General features: G+C 45.7%; 2 protein-coding genes across 2 annotated transcripts; both read right to left on the bottom strand.

The window, feature by feature from the left end:
* Nucleotides 1-3,603: 3,603 nt before the first annotated feature.
* LOC123066681 (uncharacterized) lies at nt 3,604-4,175 on the bottom strand. The gene has a single exon (XM_044489721.1). It carries the CDS (start codon nt 4,173-4,175, stop codon nt 3,837-3,839), a length of 339 nt encoding a protein of 112 aa, XP_044345656.1. The 3' UTR covers nt 3,604-3,836.
* Nucleotides 4,176-8,438: 4,263 nt separating this feature from the next.
* LOC123066680 (uncharacterized) lies at nt 8,439-9,010 on the bottom strand. Its single transcript, XM_044489720.1, has one exon. The coding sequence runs from the start codon at nt 9,008-9,010 to the stop codon at nt 8,672-8,674; it is 339 nt and encodes a 112-aa protein (XP_044345655.1). The 3' UTR covers nt 8,439-8,671.
* Between the last annotated feature and the right edge of the window lie 4,246 nt (nt 9,011-13,256).

The following is a 13,256-nucleotide window of genomic DNA, read 5'->3' as shown; positions in this document are numbered from 1 at the left end:
CTAGCTTGCTTCCCTTCTCTCTCCTCATTTCTATTCTCCAAGTAAGCAAATACTATACAATATTAAAGTCCTTATAACCTGCTTATGTCACCCTATATGCTAACAAACGCGCAACCCTAGCTCAAGAAGCAGGCGTCGTGGCTGGCCGCGGCATCGCAGTCAGAGGCGAGGCGGAGGACTGACTTGTTCATGTGGGAGGGGTGCAGTGTAATCGCCGCCGTGGAACAATGTGTGATTTAAATGGAAGGGGGGGCAACGGTGTCACGATGGCACTCGGAGGTGGTCTGCCTGGTTTGGTGGTACGAGGAGGGACATGAAAGAATAAATTGTCGATGCAAAGTTTACTGAAACACGCAAAAATTCCTATCGCATGCCAACCAGTGTAGGTCCCTTTCTTGTACTACTGTTCTTTTTTTTGATCAAAGAAGGGCTTGCCCCTTCCGATTTTCATTACTGAAAACCACTGAGTTCTACAAACGAGTTCAAACAGAAAAGAAAAGATCGAAATGAAGCCAACACGACCGTAAAGCATCCCAAACGGCCAACACAGGCCGGCCACCCAACGTAGCCCTAAATTCACCAACTGCCCCCAAAGTACAATCTGCCTTGGTTACCATTACACTGATTACCATCTCTACTCCTATAAAAATGTCAGTTGGTGGTGATGGTGTGCCTGCCTTCGCGCAATGTGCACCGTTCGATCTGAATGTATGGCTGAGATTGAGATGGGTTGTGGCCGAGCCACATGACTCACACTTTTGCAAGAACACCCCCGTAATGGACAGAACTTTGGGGAAGAGTTCGGAAACACAACGCCAATAGTCGAGACGTTTCTCCTCCTCTCGCGACGCAACAAAGGAGCTTCGAGAACCCTGCCAAATTCCTCGCCGCCGGCTCCTCGCCTCTCTTTCCGGGCGACCGCAGTAGTTGATTGGAGCGGGCAAGGATCCCTCCTGTTGTATAGCTATGCTTGTAGATAGGGGATCTTAGCAAATCGGAATTGGGTTTGAGCTTGCCCCAGTATCTCTCCTTCTAGATCTGACCATGCAGCCCGGCCATCGAAGACGGAGACATGGCGGTGGTTGCTTGGCATGCCAAGTTTCTCTACACTGCCATCCCGCACGAAGTCTAGGCTGCCGTTGTCAAGGACATCGAGCTACGGGCCGTCCATGCCACTCTCAGCTGGCGCGGCGTGCCCAATGCCGGTGCCGATGTGTACGCCAATATCTGCCTCCCAGCGGCCGCGTACTCCGCGCTCACGGAAAGCAGCGGCTTCCGCCACAGAGGAGGAGTCGAGGACTCAAGTGTTTATTCTGATGGGCAGTACATGCTCTGAACTGTAAGTGTTATTGTGCCGAGGCCACCCCGCTTCAATTGTTGACTTCCAGGAATATGTTTTGTTAGCAGCACAATCACGCTGACACAGCATCATCCGGTGCAGCCGAGCGTTGGTGTGTGTCGCCGAGGAGTCTTCCTTGGCGACGATTCCGCGGCTGTTGCCATGCTCTGCCTGCACGCTTTGCGCCGCAATTTCGTTTGCCAGGAGGTGCGCACACCTATATTTCATCCCCAATATTGCGTCTGTGATATGTTTATTGATCAACTTCGGTTCTCCTGTAGTTTAATAATCTCTTTTAAGAGATATAGGCTAATCAAATAGATTAAAAAAATTGTAATCAGTCACTAGGGCCATTATCTGATGGGAAAACAGTTGTTTGAAGAGGCTTTGGCAGTGCTGTCACAATGAAATGCAAAAGTGATTTCGCAAGAGAATTGGAGGTGATGGCCAGGTTCTGCCATGTCAACCTTCTTCGCCTCCATGCTTACTGCAATGAAGGCGACCGGCGGATACTAATGCACTGCTACATGTCAGAACAATAGCATGTATATCAACATATTTGGTACATATACAGATGTACTCGTATAATTTGCCCTACCTATGATCAAGTTCTTTTCTGCAATTGTTGGTTACTATTGTTCTGTGATCCAATACATAAGTAGTAAGTTGCGTGTAGATGAAGTTCTGGATAATAGAACTGCAATTTTGGACAATATACCTTTAGAGGAAGCTTGTATCTCGACATGCTTGCCATATGAAAGCTCATGGATGAGGAATTTCCTCTTCGTATTATCTGCGGGATGAACTCCAAAATTTTGTGGAACTAGCATTTCTAATAGTACAAAGCTGCGACCTTACTGTCAATATTTATGTGGATGGTCTCTGTTTTAAATTCCTAATACAAGTAATGCACTTCAAGAAGTTCTATTTATCTCACCAGGCGAACCAACATGTCCCAAGCGAACCAACATGTGGTTGGATGGTTAGGAGGATAGTGGTATCTTCATCCCACCAGGTTTAAGTCATGCTGCTTGCATTTGTCCTGGATTTATTTTGAATTTTTTTGGCAATGCGCGTTCAGTGGGAAAAGACGGTTCCGTCGACTACGAGGCGCCTACGTTGCTTCATAAATTCTCAAAATGATATGTCGGCTCATTATCTTGAAGGTGCTCATAGGGATAATATGTGCATGTGTGTTCATATAAAATGAGTGTATGTGCATATAGATGAACACTTACGTCTATATTGTCTTAAAGAAAAGTGAGCCACCTCACCGACCAATTGGCTCCGGAAAATACACCAACACCCGCACGATGCCACCCAATCGAAAAACACTACAAGGTCACTCCAGTAGTACCGATGGATCTCACCCGTTGGGGGATGATAATAAACGGCCTATGGTAATTTATTGTACGCCTACACAATCGCTAGAAATTTTGGGACGCTTCACTCGTATGGTTATAATATACTACCTTCATCCTGGTTCATTGGCTCTCTTTGTAATTTATGCCAAATTTTGATCAAATATTTAACTAACAAAATATTAATGCATGTTAACAAAAATTATTTTGTTGGATTATTTGAACATAGTTTTTAATGATATAACTTTTTGTGACATGCATTAATATTTTGTAAGTTAAATTTATAATCAAAATTTGACGCAAAATACAATGAAGACCAATAAACAGAGTCAAACTAATAGCCGGCTTGTACAATAATAAGATTTAAATATGTTGTACTTTATTAATAGTTGGCCCGCTATACATTCTCAGAAAGTGTGTCTTGGGTCCCGTGCTATAGTTAGCTCTCTATAGCTCGCTTTCCTTCTCTCTCCTCTTCTCTATTCTCCAACTAAGCAAATATACAATATTGAAGTCCTTATAACCTGTTTATGTCACCCTATTATACTTGCTAACAAACGCGCAACCCCAGCTCGAGAAGCGGGCGCCGTGGGTGGCCGCGGCATCGTCATCGGAGGGGAGGCAGAGGATTGACTTGTTCATGTGGGAGGGATGCAGTGTAATCGCCGCCGGCGAACACTCTGTGATTTAGATGGAAGGCGGGGGGCAACGGTGTCACGATGGCATGCGTAGGCGGTCTGGCTGGTTTGGTGGTACGAGGAGGGACATGAAAGAATAAACTGTTCATGCAAAATTTACTGAAACACACAAAAATTCCTACCGCATGCTAAAGAGTGTAGGTCCCTTTCTCGTACTACACTTTACAAGGACTTTGATTCAAAAGCTACGTTCTCGTGTCAAGAAGAATCACAAACTGTTTTTACTCGTGTTTAATTGCAAACTGGATGGAAGATGGCCTCGAGTTTCGACCATCAGTCGGACGGTCTATTCACAATCGCACAATACAAACACGACCTAGTAGTTTCAATGTACAAGGCGATAGCAACGGCGGTACTGAAATGCAACATGGAAATGGAAAAGGGAAAGTGCAGGAAGGAGGTTGCATTGACGCCCGTATGTAGTGCTGGCCCATTCGGTTACTTAGGGGCGCACCCGTAACGTGGGTTGCATCCCCGGAGGCCGCCGCTGTACGGCCCTCCGGCGATGCACGGAGTTTTAAGGCAGCGCTGCTTGCTCCTGTCGTAGACGCTCTTGCCGATGTCGACGAGGACGCGGCGGTGCACATCCATGTCCACTGCAACCTCAGGCGCCACGCCGTCCTCCAGCTTGATTGACGACGTTGGCATCACCTGCCGCACCGCCACCGCCACGTCCATGCTGGCGGCGCCGCCGGCAAAGGCCGTTGCCTTCGCGCCCGGGCCAGCGAGCAGTACAAGCGCGAGGATTGCAGGAGAGATGCACACCTTTCTGCCCATGGCCGCTTAGCTAATCCGTGTGTGCTGGGAGCCGTGGACGAGAGTGCGGTAACTAGGAGCAGCTAGCACTGGCTTATAGTAGATCGAGAGTTGTTACGGGGCACCTCAGATCTAAGAGCTCCTGTGAAATAATGCCCTCGTAGAATCTGAAAAATGCGTGCAAGTACAGCAGCTACAGGAGCTCCTCGTATGCCGTTGGATCTGAGATCCGAGGGCCCAGAAGTCTGTATCGTGGGAGCACCTATGCTCCCATATCACAGGATACTCTCCTCATCGTGTGTATAGCAGGGCTCGGTTAATAATATACTACCTTCATTCTCGTTCATTGGCTCTCTTCGTAATTTATGCCAAGTTTTGATCAAATATTTAACTAACAAAATATTAATGCATGCCAATAAAAAATACTTCGTTGGATTTTTATTTGAACATAGTTTTTAATGATATAACTTTTTGTGGCATGCATGAATATTTTGTAAGTTAAATTTATAGTCAAAATTTAACACAAAATACAATGAAGACCAATAAACAGTGTCAAACTAATAGCCTGCTTGTACAATAATAAGATTTAAATATGTTGTACTTTATTAATAGTTGGCCCGCTATACATTCTCAGAAAGTGTGTCTTGGTTCTTGTGCTATAGTCAGCTCTTATTCTATACTAGCTTGCTTCCCTTCTCTCTCCTCATTTCTATTCTCCAAGTAAGCAAATACTATACAATATTAAAGTCCTTATAACCTGCTTATGTCACCCTATATGCTAACAAACGCGCAACCCTAGCTCAAGAAGCAGGCGTCGTGGCTGGCCGCGGCATCGCAGTCAGAGGCGAGGCGGAGGACTGACTTGTTCATGTGGGAGGGGTGCAGTGTAATCGCCGCCGTGGAACAATGTGTGATTTAAATGGAAGGGGGGGCAACGGTGTCACGATGGCACTCGGAGGTGGTCTGCCTGGTTTGGTGGTACGAGGAGGGACATGAAAGAATAAATTGTCGATGCAAAGTTTACTGAAACACGCAAAAATTCCTATCGCATGGCAACCAGTGTAGGTCCCTTTCTTGTACTACTGTTCTTTTTTTTGATCAAAGAAGGGCTTGCCCCTTCCGATTTTCATTACTGAAAACCACTGAGTTCTACAAACGAGTTCAAACAGAAAAGAAAAGATCGAAATGAAGCCAACACGACCGTAAAGCATCCCAAACGGCCAACACAGGCCGGCCACCCAACGTAGCCCTAAATTCACCAACTGCCCCCAAAGTACAATCTGCCTTGGTTACCATTACACTGATTACCATCTCTACTCCTATAAAAATGTCAGTTGGTGGTGATGGTGTGCCTGCCTTCGCGCAATGTGCACCGTTCGATCTGAATGTATGGCTGAGATTGAGATGGGTTGTGGCCGAGCCACATGACTCACACTTTTGCAAGAACACCCCCGTAATGGACAGAACTTTGGGGAAGAGTTCGGAAACACAACGCCAATAGTCGAGACGTTTCTCCTCCTCTCGCGACGCAACAAAGGAGCTTCGAGAACCCTGCCAAATTCCTCGCCGCCGGCTCCTCGCCTCTCTTTCCGGGCGACCGCAGTAGTTGATTGGAGCGGGCAAGGATCCCTCCTATTGTATAGCTATGCTTGTAGATAGGGGATCTTAGCAAATCGGAATTGGGTTTGAGCTTGCCCCAGTATCTCTCCTTCTAGATCTGACCATGCAGCCCGGCCATCGGAGACGGAGACATGGCGGTGGTTGCTTGGCATGCCAAGTTTCTCTACACTGCCATCCCGCACGAAGTCTAGGCTGCCGTTGTCAAGGACATCGAGCTACGGGCCGTCCATGCCACTCTCAGCTGGCGCGGCGTGCCCAATGCCGGTGCCGATGTGTACGCCAATATCTGCCTCCCAGCGGCCGCGTACTCCGCGCTCACGGAAAGCAGCGGCTTTCGCCACAGAGGAGGAGTCGAGGACTCAAGTGTTTATTCTGATGGGCAGTACATGCTCTGAACTGTAAGTGTTATTGTGCCGAGGCCACCCCGCTTCAATTGTTGACTTCCAGGAATATGTTTTGTTAGCAGCACAATCACGCTGACACAGCATCATCCGGTGCAGCCGAGCGTTGGTGTGTGTCGCCGAGGAGTCTTCCTTGGCGACGATTCCGCGGCTGTTGCCATGCTCTGCCTGCACGCTTTGCGCCGCAATTTCGTTTGCCAGGAGGTGCGCACACCTATATTTCATCCCCAATATTGCGTCTGTGATATGTTTATTGATCAACTTCGGTTCTCCTGTAGTTTAATAATCTCTTTTAAGAGATATAGGCTAATCAAATAGATTAAAAAATTGTAATCAGTCACTAGGGCCATTATCTGATGGGAAAACAGTTGTTTGAAGAGGCTTTGGCAGTGCTGTCACAATGAAATGCAAAAGTGATTTCGCAAGAGAATTGGAGGTGATGGCCAGGTTCTGCCATGTCAACCTTCTTCGCCTCCATGCTTACTGCAATGAAGGCGACGGGCGGATACTAATGCACTGCTACATGTCAGAACAATAGCATGTATATCAACATATTTGGTACATATACAGATGTACTCGTATAATTTGCCCTACCTATGATCAAGTTCTTTTCTGCAATTGTTGGTTACTATTGTTCTGTGATCCAATACATAAGTAGTAAGTTGCGTGTAGATGAAGTTCTGGATAATAGAACTGCAATTTTGGACAATATACCTTTAGAGGAAGCTTGTATCTCGACATGCTTGCCATATGAAAGCTCATGGATGAGGAATTTCCTCTTCGTATTATCTGCGGGATGAACTCCAAAATTTTGTGGAACTAGCATTTCTAATAGTACAAAGCTGCGACCTTACTGTCAATATTTATGTGGATGGTCTCTGTTTTAAATTCCTAATACAAGTAATGCACTTCAAGAAGTTCTATTTATCTCACCAGGCGAACCAACATGTCCCAAGCGAACCAACATGTGGTTGGATGGTTAGGAGGATAGTGGTATCTTCATCCCACCAGGTTTAAGTCATGCTGCTTGCATTTGTCCTGGATTTATTTTGAAATTTTTCGGCAATGCGCGTTCAGTGGGAAAAGACGGTTCCGTCAACTACGAGGCGCCTACGTTGCTTCATAAATTCTCAAAATGATATGTCGGCTCATTATCTTGAAGGTGCTCATAGGGATAATGTGTGCATGTGTGTTCATATAAAATGAGTGTATGTGCATATAGATGAACACTTACGTCTATATTGTCTTAAAGAAAAGTGAGCCACCTCACCGACCAATTGGCTCCGGAAAATACACCAACACCCGCACGATGCCACCCAATCGAAAAACACTACAAGGTCACTCCAGTAGTACCGATGGATCTCACCCGTTGGGGGATGATAATAAACGGCCTATGGTAATTTATTGTACGCCTACACAATCGCTAGAAATTTTGGGACGCTTCACTCGTATGGTTATAATATACTACCTTCATCCTGGTTCATTGGCTCTCTTTGTAATTTATGCCAAATTTTGATCAAATATTTAACTAACAAAATATTAATGCATGTTAACAAAAATTATTTTGTTGGATTCTTATTTGAACATAGTTTTTAATGATATAACTTTTTGTGACATGCATTAATATTTTGTAAGTTAAATTTATAATCAAAATTTGACGCAAAATACAATGAAGACCAATAAACAGAGTCAAACTAATAGCCGGCTTGTACAATAATAAGATTTAAATATGTTGTACTTTATTAATAGTTGACCCGCTATACATTCTCAGAAAGTGTGTCTTGGGTCCCGTGCTATAGTTAGCTCTCTATAGCTCGCTTTCCTTCTCTCTCCTCTTCTCTATTCTCCAACTAAGCAAATATACAATATTGAAGTCCTTATAACCTGTTTATGTCACCCTATTATACTTGCTAACAAACGCGCAACCCCAGCTCGAGAAGCGGGCGCCGTGGGTGGCCGCGGCATCGTCATCGGAGGGGAGGCAGAGGATTGACTTGTTCATGTGGGAGGGATGCAGTGTAATCGCCGCCGGCGAACACTCTGTGATTTAGATGGAAGGCGGGGGGCAACGGTGTCACGATGGCATGCGTAGGCGGTCTGGCTGGTTTGGTGGTACGAGGAGGGACATGAAAGAATAAACTGTTCATGCAAAATTTACTGAAACACACAAAAATTCCTACCGCATGCTAAAGAGTGTAGGTCCCTTTCTCGTACTACACTTTACAAGGACTTTGATTCAAAAGCTACGTTCTCGTGTCAAGAAGAATCACAAACTGTTTTTACTCGTGTTTAATTGCAAACTGGATGGAAGATGGCCTCGAGTTTCGACCATCAGTCGGACGGTCTATTCACAATCGCACAATACAAACACGACCTAGTAGTTTCAATGTACAAGGCGATAGCAACGGCGGTACTGAAATGCAACATGGAAATGGAAAAGGGAAAGTGCAGGAAGGAGGTTGCATTGACGCCCGTATGTAGTGCTGGCCCATTCGGTTACTTAGGGGCGCACCCGTAACGTGGGTTGCATCCCCGGAGGCCGCCGCTGTACGGCCCTCCGGCGATGCACGGAGTTTTAAGGCAGCGCTGCTTGCTCCTGTCGTAGACGCTCTTGCCGATGTCGACGAGGACGCGGCGGTGCACATCCATGTCCACTGCAACCTCAGGCGCCACGCCGTCCTCCAGCTTGATTGACGACGTTGGCATCACCTGCCGCACCGCCACCGCCACGTCCATGCTGGCGGCGCCGCCGGCAAAGGCCGTTGCCTTCGCGCCCGGGCCAGCGAGCAGTACAAGCGCGAGGATTGCAGGAGAGATGCACACCTTTCTGGCCATGGCCGCTTAGCTAATCCGTGTGTGCTGGGAGCCGTGGACGAGAGTGCGGTAACTAGGAGCAGCTAGCACTGGCTTATAGTAGATCGAGAGTTGTTACGGGGCACCTCAGATCTAAGAGCTCCTGTGAAATAATGCCCTCGTAGAATCTGAAAAATGCGTGCAAGTACAGCAGCTACAGGAGCTCCTCGTATGCCGTTGGATCTGAGATCCGAGGGCCCAGAAGTCTGTATCGTGGGAGCACCTATGCTCCCATATCACAGGATACTCTCCTCATCGTGTGTATAGCAGGGCTCGGTTAATAATATACTACCTTCATTCTCGTTCATTGGCTCTCTTCGTAATTTATGCCAAGTTTTGATCAAATATTTAACTAACAAAATATTAATGCATGCCAATAAAAATACTTCGTTGGATTTTTATTTGAACATAGTTTTTAATGATATAACTTTTTGTGGCATGCATGAATATTTTGTAAGTTAAATTTATAGTCAAAATTTAACACAAAATACAATGAAGACCAATAAACAGTGTCAAACTAATAGCCTGCTTGTACAATAATAAGATTTAAATATGTTGTACTTTATTAATAGTTGGCCCGCTATACATTCTCAGAAAGTGTGTCTTGGTTCTTGTGCTATAGTCAGCTCTTATTCTATACTAGCTTGCTTCCCTTCTCTCTCCTCATTTCTATTCTCCAAGTAAGCAAATACTATACAATATTAAAGTCCTTATAACCTGCTTATGTCACCCTATATGCTAACAAACGCGCAACCCTAGCTCAAGAAGCAGGCGTCGTGGCTGGCCGCGGCATCGCAGTCAGAGGCGAGGCGGAGGACTGACTTGTTCATGTGGGAGGGGTGCAGTGTAATCGCCGCCGTGGAACAATGTGTGATTTAAATGGAAGGGGGGGCAACGGTGTCACGATGGCACTCGGAGGTGGTCTGCCTGGTTTGGTGGTACGAGGAGGGACATGAAAGAATAAATTGTCGATGCAAAGTTTACTGAAACACGCAAAAATTCCTATCGCATGCCAACCAGTGTAGGTCCCTTTCTTGTACTACTGTTCTTTTTTTTGATCAAAGAAGGGCTTGCCCCTTCCGATTTTCATTACTGAAAACCACTGAGTTCTACAAACGAGTTCAAACAGAAAAGAAAAGATCGAAATGAAGCCAACACGACCGTAAAGCATCCCAAACGGCCAACACAGGCCGGCCACCCAACGTAGCCCTAAATTCACCAACTGCCCCCAAAGTACAATCTGCCTTGGTTACCATTACACTGATTACCATCTCTACTCCTATAAAAATGTCAGTTGGTGGTGATGGTGTGCCTGCCTTCGCGCAATGTGCACCGTTCGATCTGAATGTATGGCTGAGATTGAGATGGGTTGTGGCCGAGCCACATGACTCACACTTTTGCAAGAACACCCCCGTAATGGACAGAACTTTGGGGAAGAGTTCGGAAACACAACGCCAATAGTCGAGACGTTTCTCCTCCTCTCGCGACGCAACAAAGGAGCTTCGAGAACCCTGCCAAATTCCTCGCCGCCGGCTCCTCGCCTCTCTTTCCGGGCGACCGCAGTAGTTGATTGGAGCGGGCAAGGATCCCTCCTGTTGTATAGCTATGCTTGTAGATAGGGGATCTTAGCAAATCGGAATTGGGTTTGAGCTTGCCCCAATATCTCTCCTTCTAGATCTGACCATGCAGCCCGGCCATCGGAGACGGAGACATGGCGGTGGTTGCTTGGCATGCCAAGTTTCTCTACACTGCCATCCCGCACGAAGTCTAGGCTGCCGTTGTCAAGGACATCGAGCTACGGGCCATCCATGCCACTCTCAGCTGGGGCGGCGTGCCCAATGCCGGTGCCGATGTGTACGCCAATATCTGCCTCCCGGCGGCCGCGTACTCCGCGCTCACGGAAAGCAGCGGCTTCCGCCACAGAGGAGGAGTCGAGGACTCAAGTGTTTATTCTGATGGGCAGTACATGCTCTGAACTGTAAGTGTTATTGTGCCGAGGCCACCCCGCTTCAATTGTTGACTTCCAGGAATATGTTTTGTTAGCAGCACAATCACGCTGACACAGCATCATCCGGTGCAGCCGAGCGTTGGTGTGTGTCGCCGAGGAGTCTTCCTTGGCGACGATTCCGCGGCTGTTGCCATGCTCTGCCTGCACGCTTTGCGCCGCAATTTCGTTTGCCAGGAGGTGCGCACACCTATATTTCATCCCCAATATTGCGTCTGTGATATGTTTATTGATCAACTTCGGTTCTCCTGTAGTTTAATAATCTCTTTTAAGAGATATAGGCTAATCAAATAGATTAAAAAAATTGTAATCAGTCACTAGGGCCATTATCTGATGGGAAAACAGTTGTTTGAAGAGGCTTTGGCAGTGCTGTCACAATGAAATGCAAAAGTGATTTCGCAAGAGAATTGGAGGTGATGGCCAGGTTCTGCCATGTCAACCTTCTTCGCCTCCATGCTTACTGCAATGAAGGCGACCGGCGGATACTAATGCACTGCTACATGTCAGAACAATAGCATGTATATCAACATATTTGGTACATATACAGATGTACTCGTATAATTTGCCCTACCTATGATCAAGTTCTTTTCTGCAATTGTTGGTTACTATTGTTCTGTGATCCAATACATAAGTAGTAAGTTGCGTGTAGATGAAGTTCTGGATAATAGAACTGCAATTTTGGACAATATACCTTTAGAGGAAGCTTGTATCTCGACATGCTTGCCATATGAAAGCTCATGGATGAGGAATTTCCTCTTCGTATTATCTGCGGGATGAACTCCAAAATTTTGTGGAACTAGCATTTCTAATAGTACAAAGCTGCGACCTTACTGTCAATATTTATGTGGATGGTCTCTGTTTTAAATTCCTAATACAAGTAATGCACTTCAAGAAGTTCTATTTATCTCACCAGGCGAACCAACATGTCCCAAGCGAACCAACATGTGGTTGGATGGTTAGGAGGATAGTGGTATCTTCATCCCACCAGGTTTAAGTCATGCTGCTTGCATTTGTCCTGGATTTATTTTGAAATTTTTCGGCAATGCGCGTTCAGTGGGAAAAGACGGTTCCGTCAACTACGAGGCGCCTACGTTGCTTCATAAATTCTCAAAATGATATGTCGGCTCATTATCTTGAAGGTGCTCATAGGGATAATGTGTGCATGTGTGTTCATATAAAATGAGTGTATGTGCATATAGATGAACACTTACGTCTATATTGTCTTAAAGAAAAGTGAGCCACCTCACCGACCAATTGGCTCCGGAAAATACACCAACACCCGCACGATGCCACCCAATCGAAAAACACTACAAGGTCACTCCAGTAGTACCGATGGATCTCACCCGTTGGGGGATGATAATAAACGGCCTATGGTAATTTATTGTACGCCTACACAATCGCTAGAAATTTTGGGACGCTTCACTCGTATGGTTATAATATACTACCTTCATCCTGGTTCATTGGCTCTCTTTGTAATTTATGCCAAATTTTGATCAAATATTTAACTAACAAAATATTAATGCATGTTAACAAAAATTATTTTGTTGGATTCTTATTTGAACATAGTTTTTAATGATATAACTTTTTGTGACATGCATTAATATTTTGTAAGTTAAATTTATAATCAAAATTTGACGCAAAATACAATGAAGACCAATAAACAGAGTCAAACTAATAGCCGGCTTGTACAATAATAAGATTTAAATATGTTGTACTTTATTAATAGTTGACCCGCTATACATTCTCAGAAAGTGTGTCTTGGGTCCCGTGCTATAGTTAGCTCTCTATAGCTCGCTTTCCTTCTCTCTCCTCTTCTCTATTCTCCAACTAAGCAAATATACAATATTGAAGTCCTTATAACCTGTTTATGTCACCCTATTATACTTGCTAACAAACGCGCAACCCCAGCTCGAGAAGCGGGCGCCGTGGGTGGCCGCGGCATCGTCATCGGAGGGGAGGCAGAGGATTGACTTGTTCATGTGGGAGGGATGCAGTGTAATCGCCGCCGGCGAACACTCTGTGATTTAGATGGAAGGCGGGGGGCAACGGTGTCACGATGGCATGCGTAGGCGGTCTGGCTGGTTTGGTGGTACGAGGAGGGACATGAAAGAATAAACTGTTCATGCAAAATTTACTGAAACACACAAAAATTCCTACCGCATGCTAAAGAGTGTAGGTCCCTTTCTCGTACTACACTTTACAAGGACTTTGATTCAAAAGCTA

Source organism: Triticum aestivum, chromosome 3B, assembly GCF_018294505.1.
Source record: "Triticum aestivum cultivar Chinese Spring chromosome 3B, IWGSC CS RefSeq v2.1, whole genome shotgun sequence".
Taxonomy (NCBI): domain Eukaryota; kingdom Viridiplantae; phylum Streptophyta; class Magnoliopsida; order Poales; family Poaceae; genus Triticum; species Triticum aestivum.
Note: the sequence above shows the minus strand (reverse complement) of the source record. Positions and strands in the feature narration are given on the sequence as shown.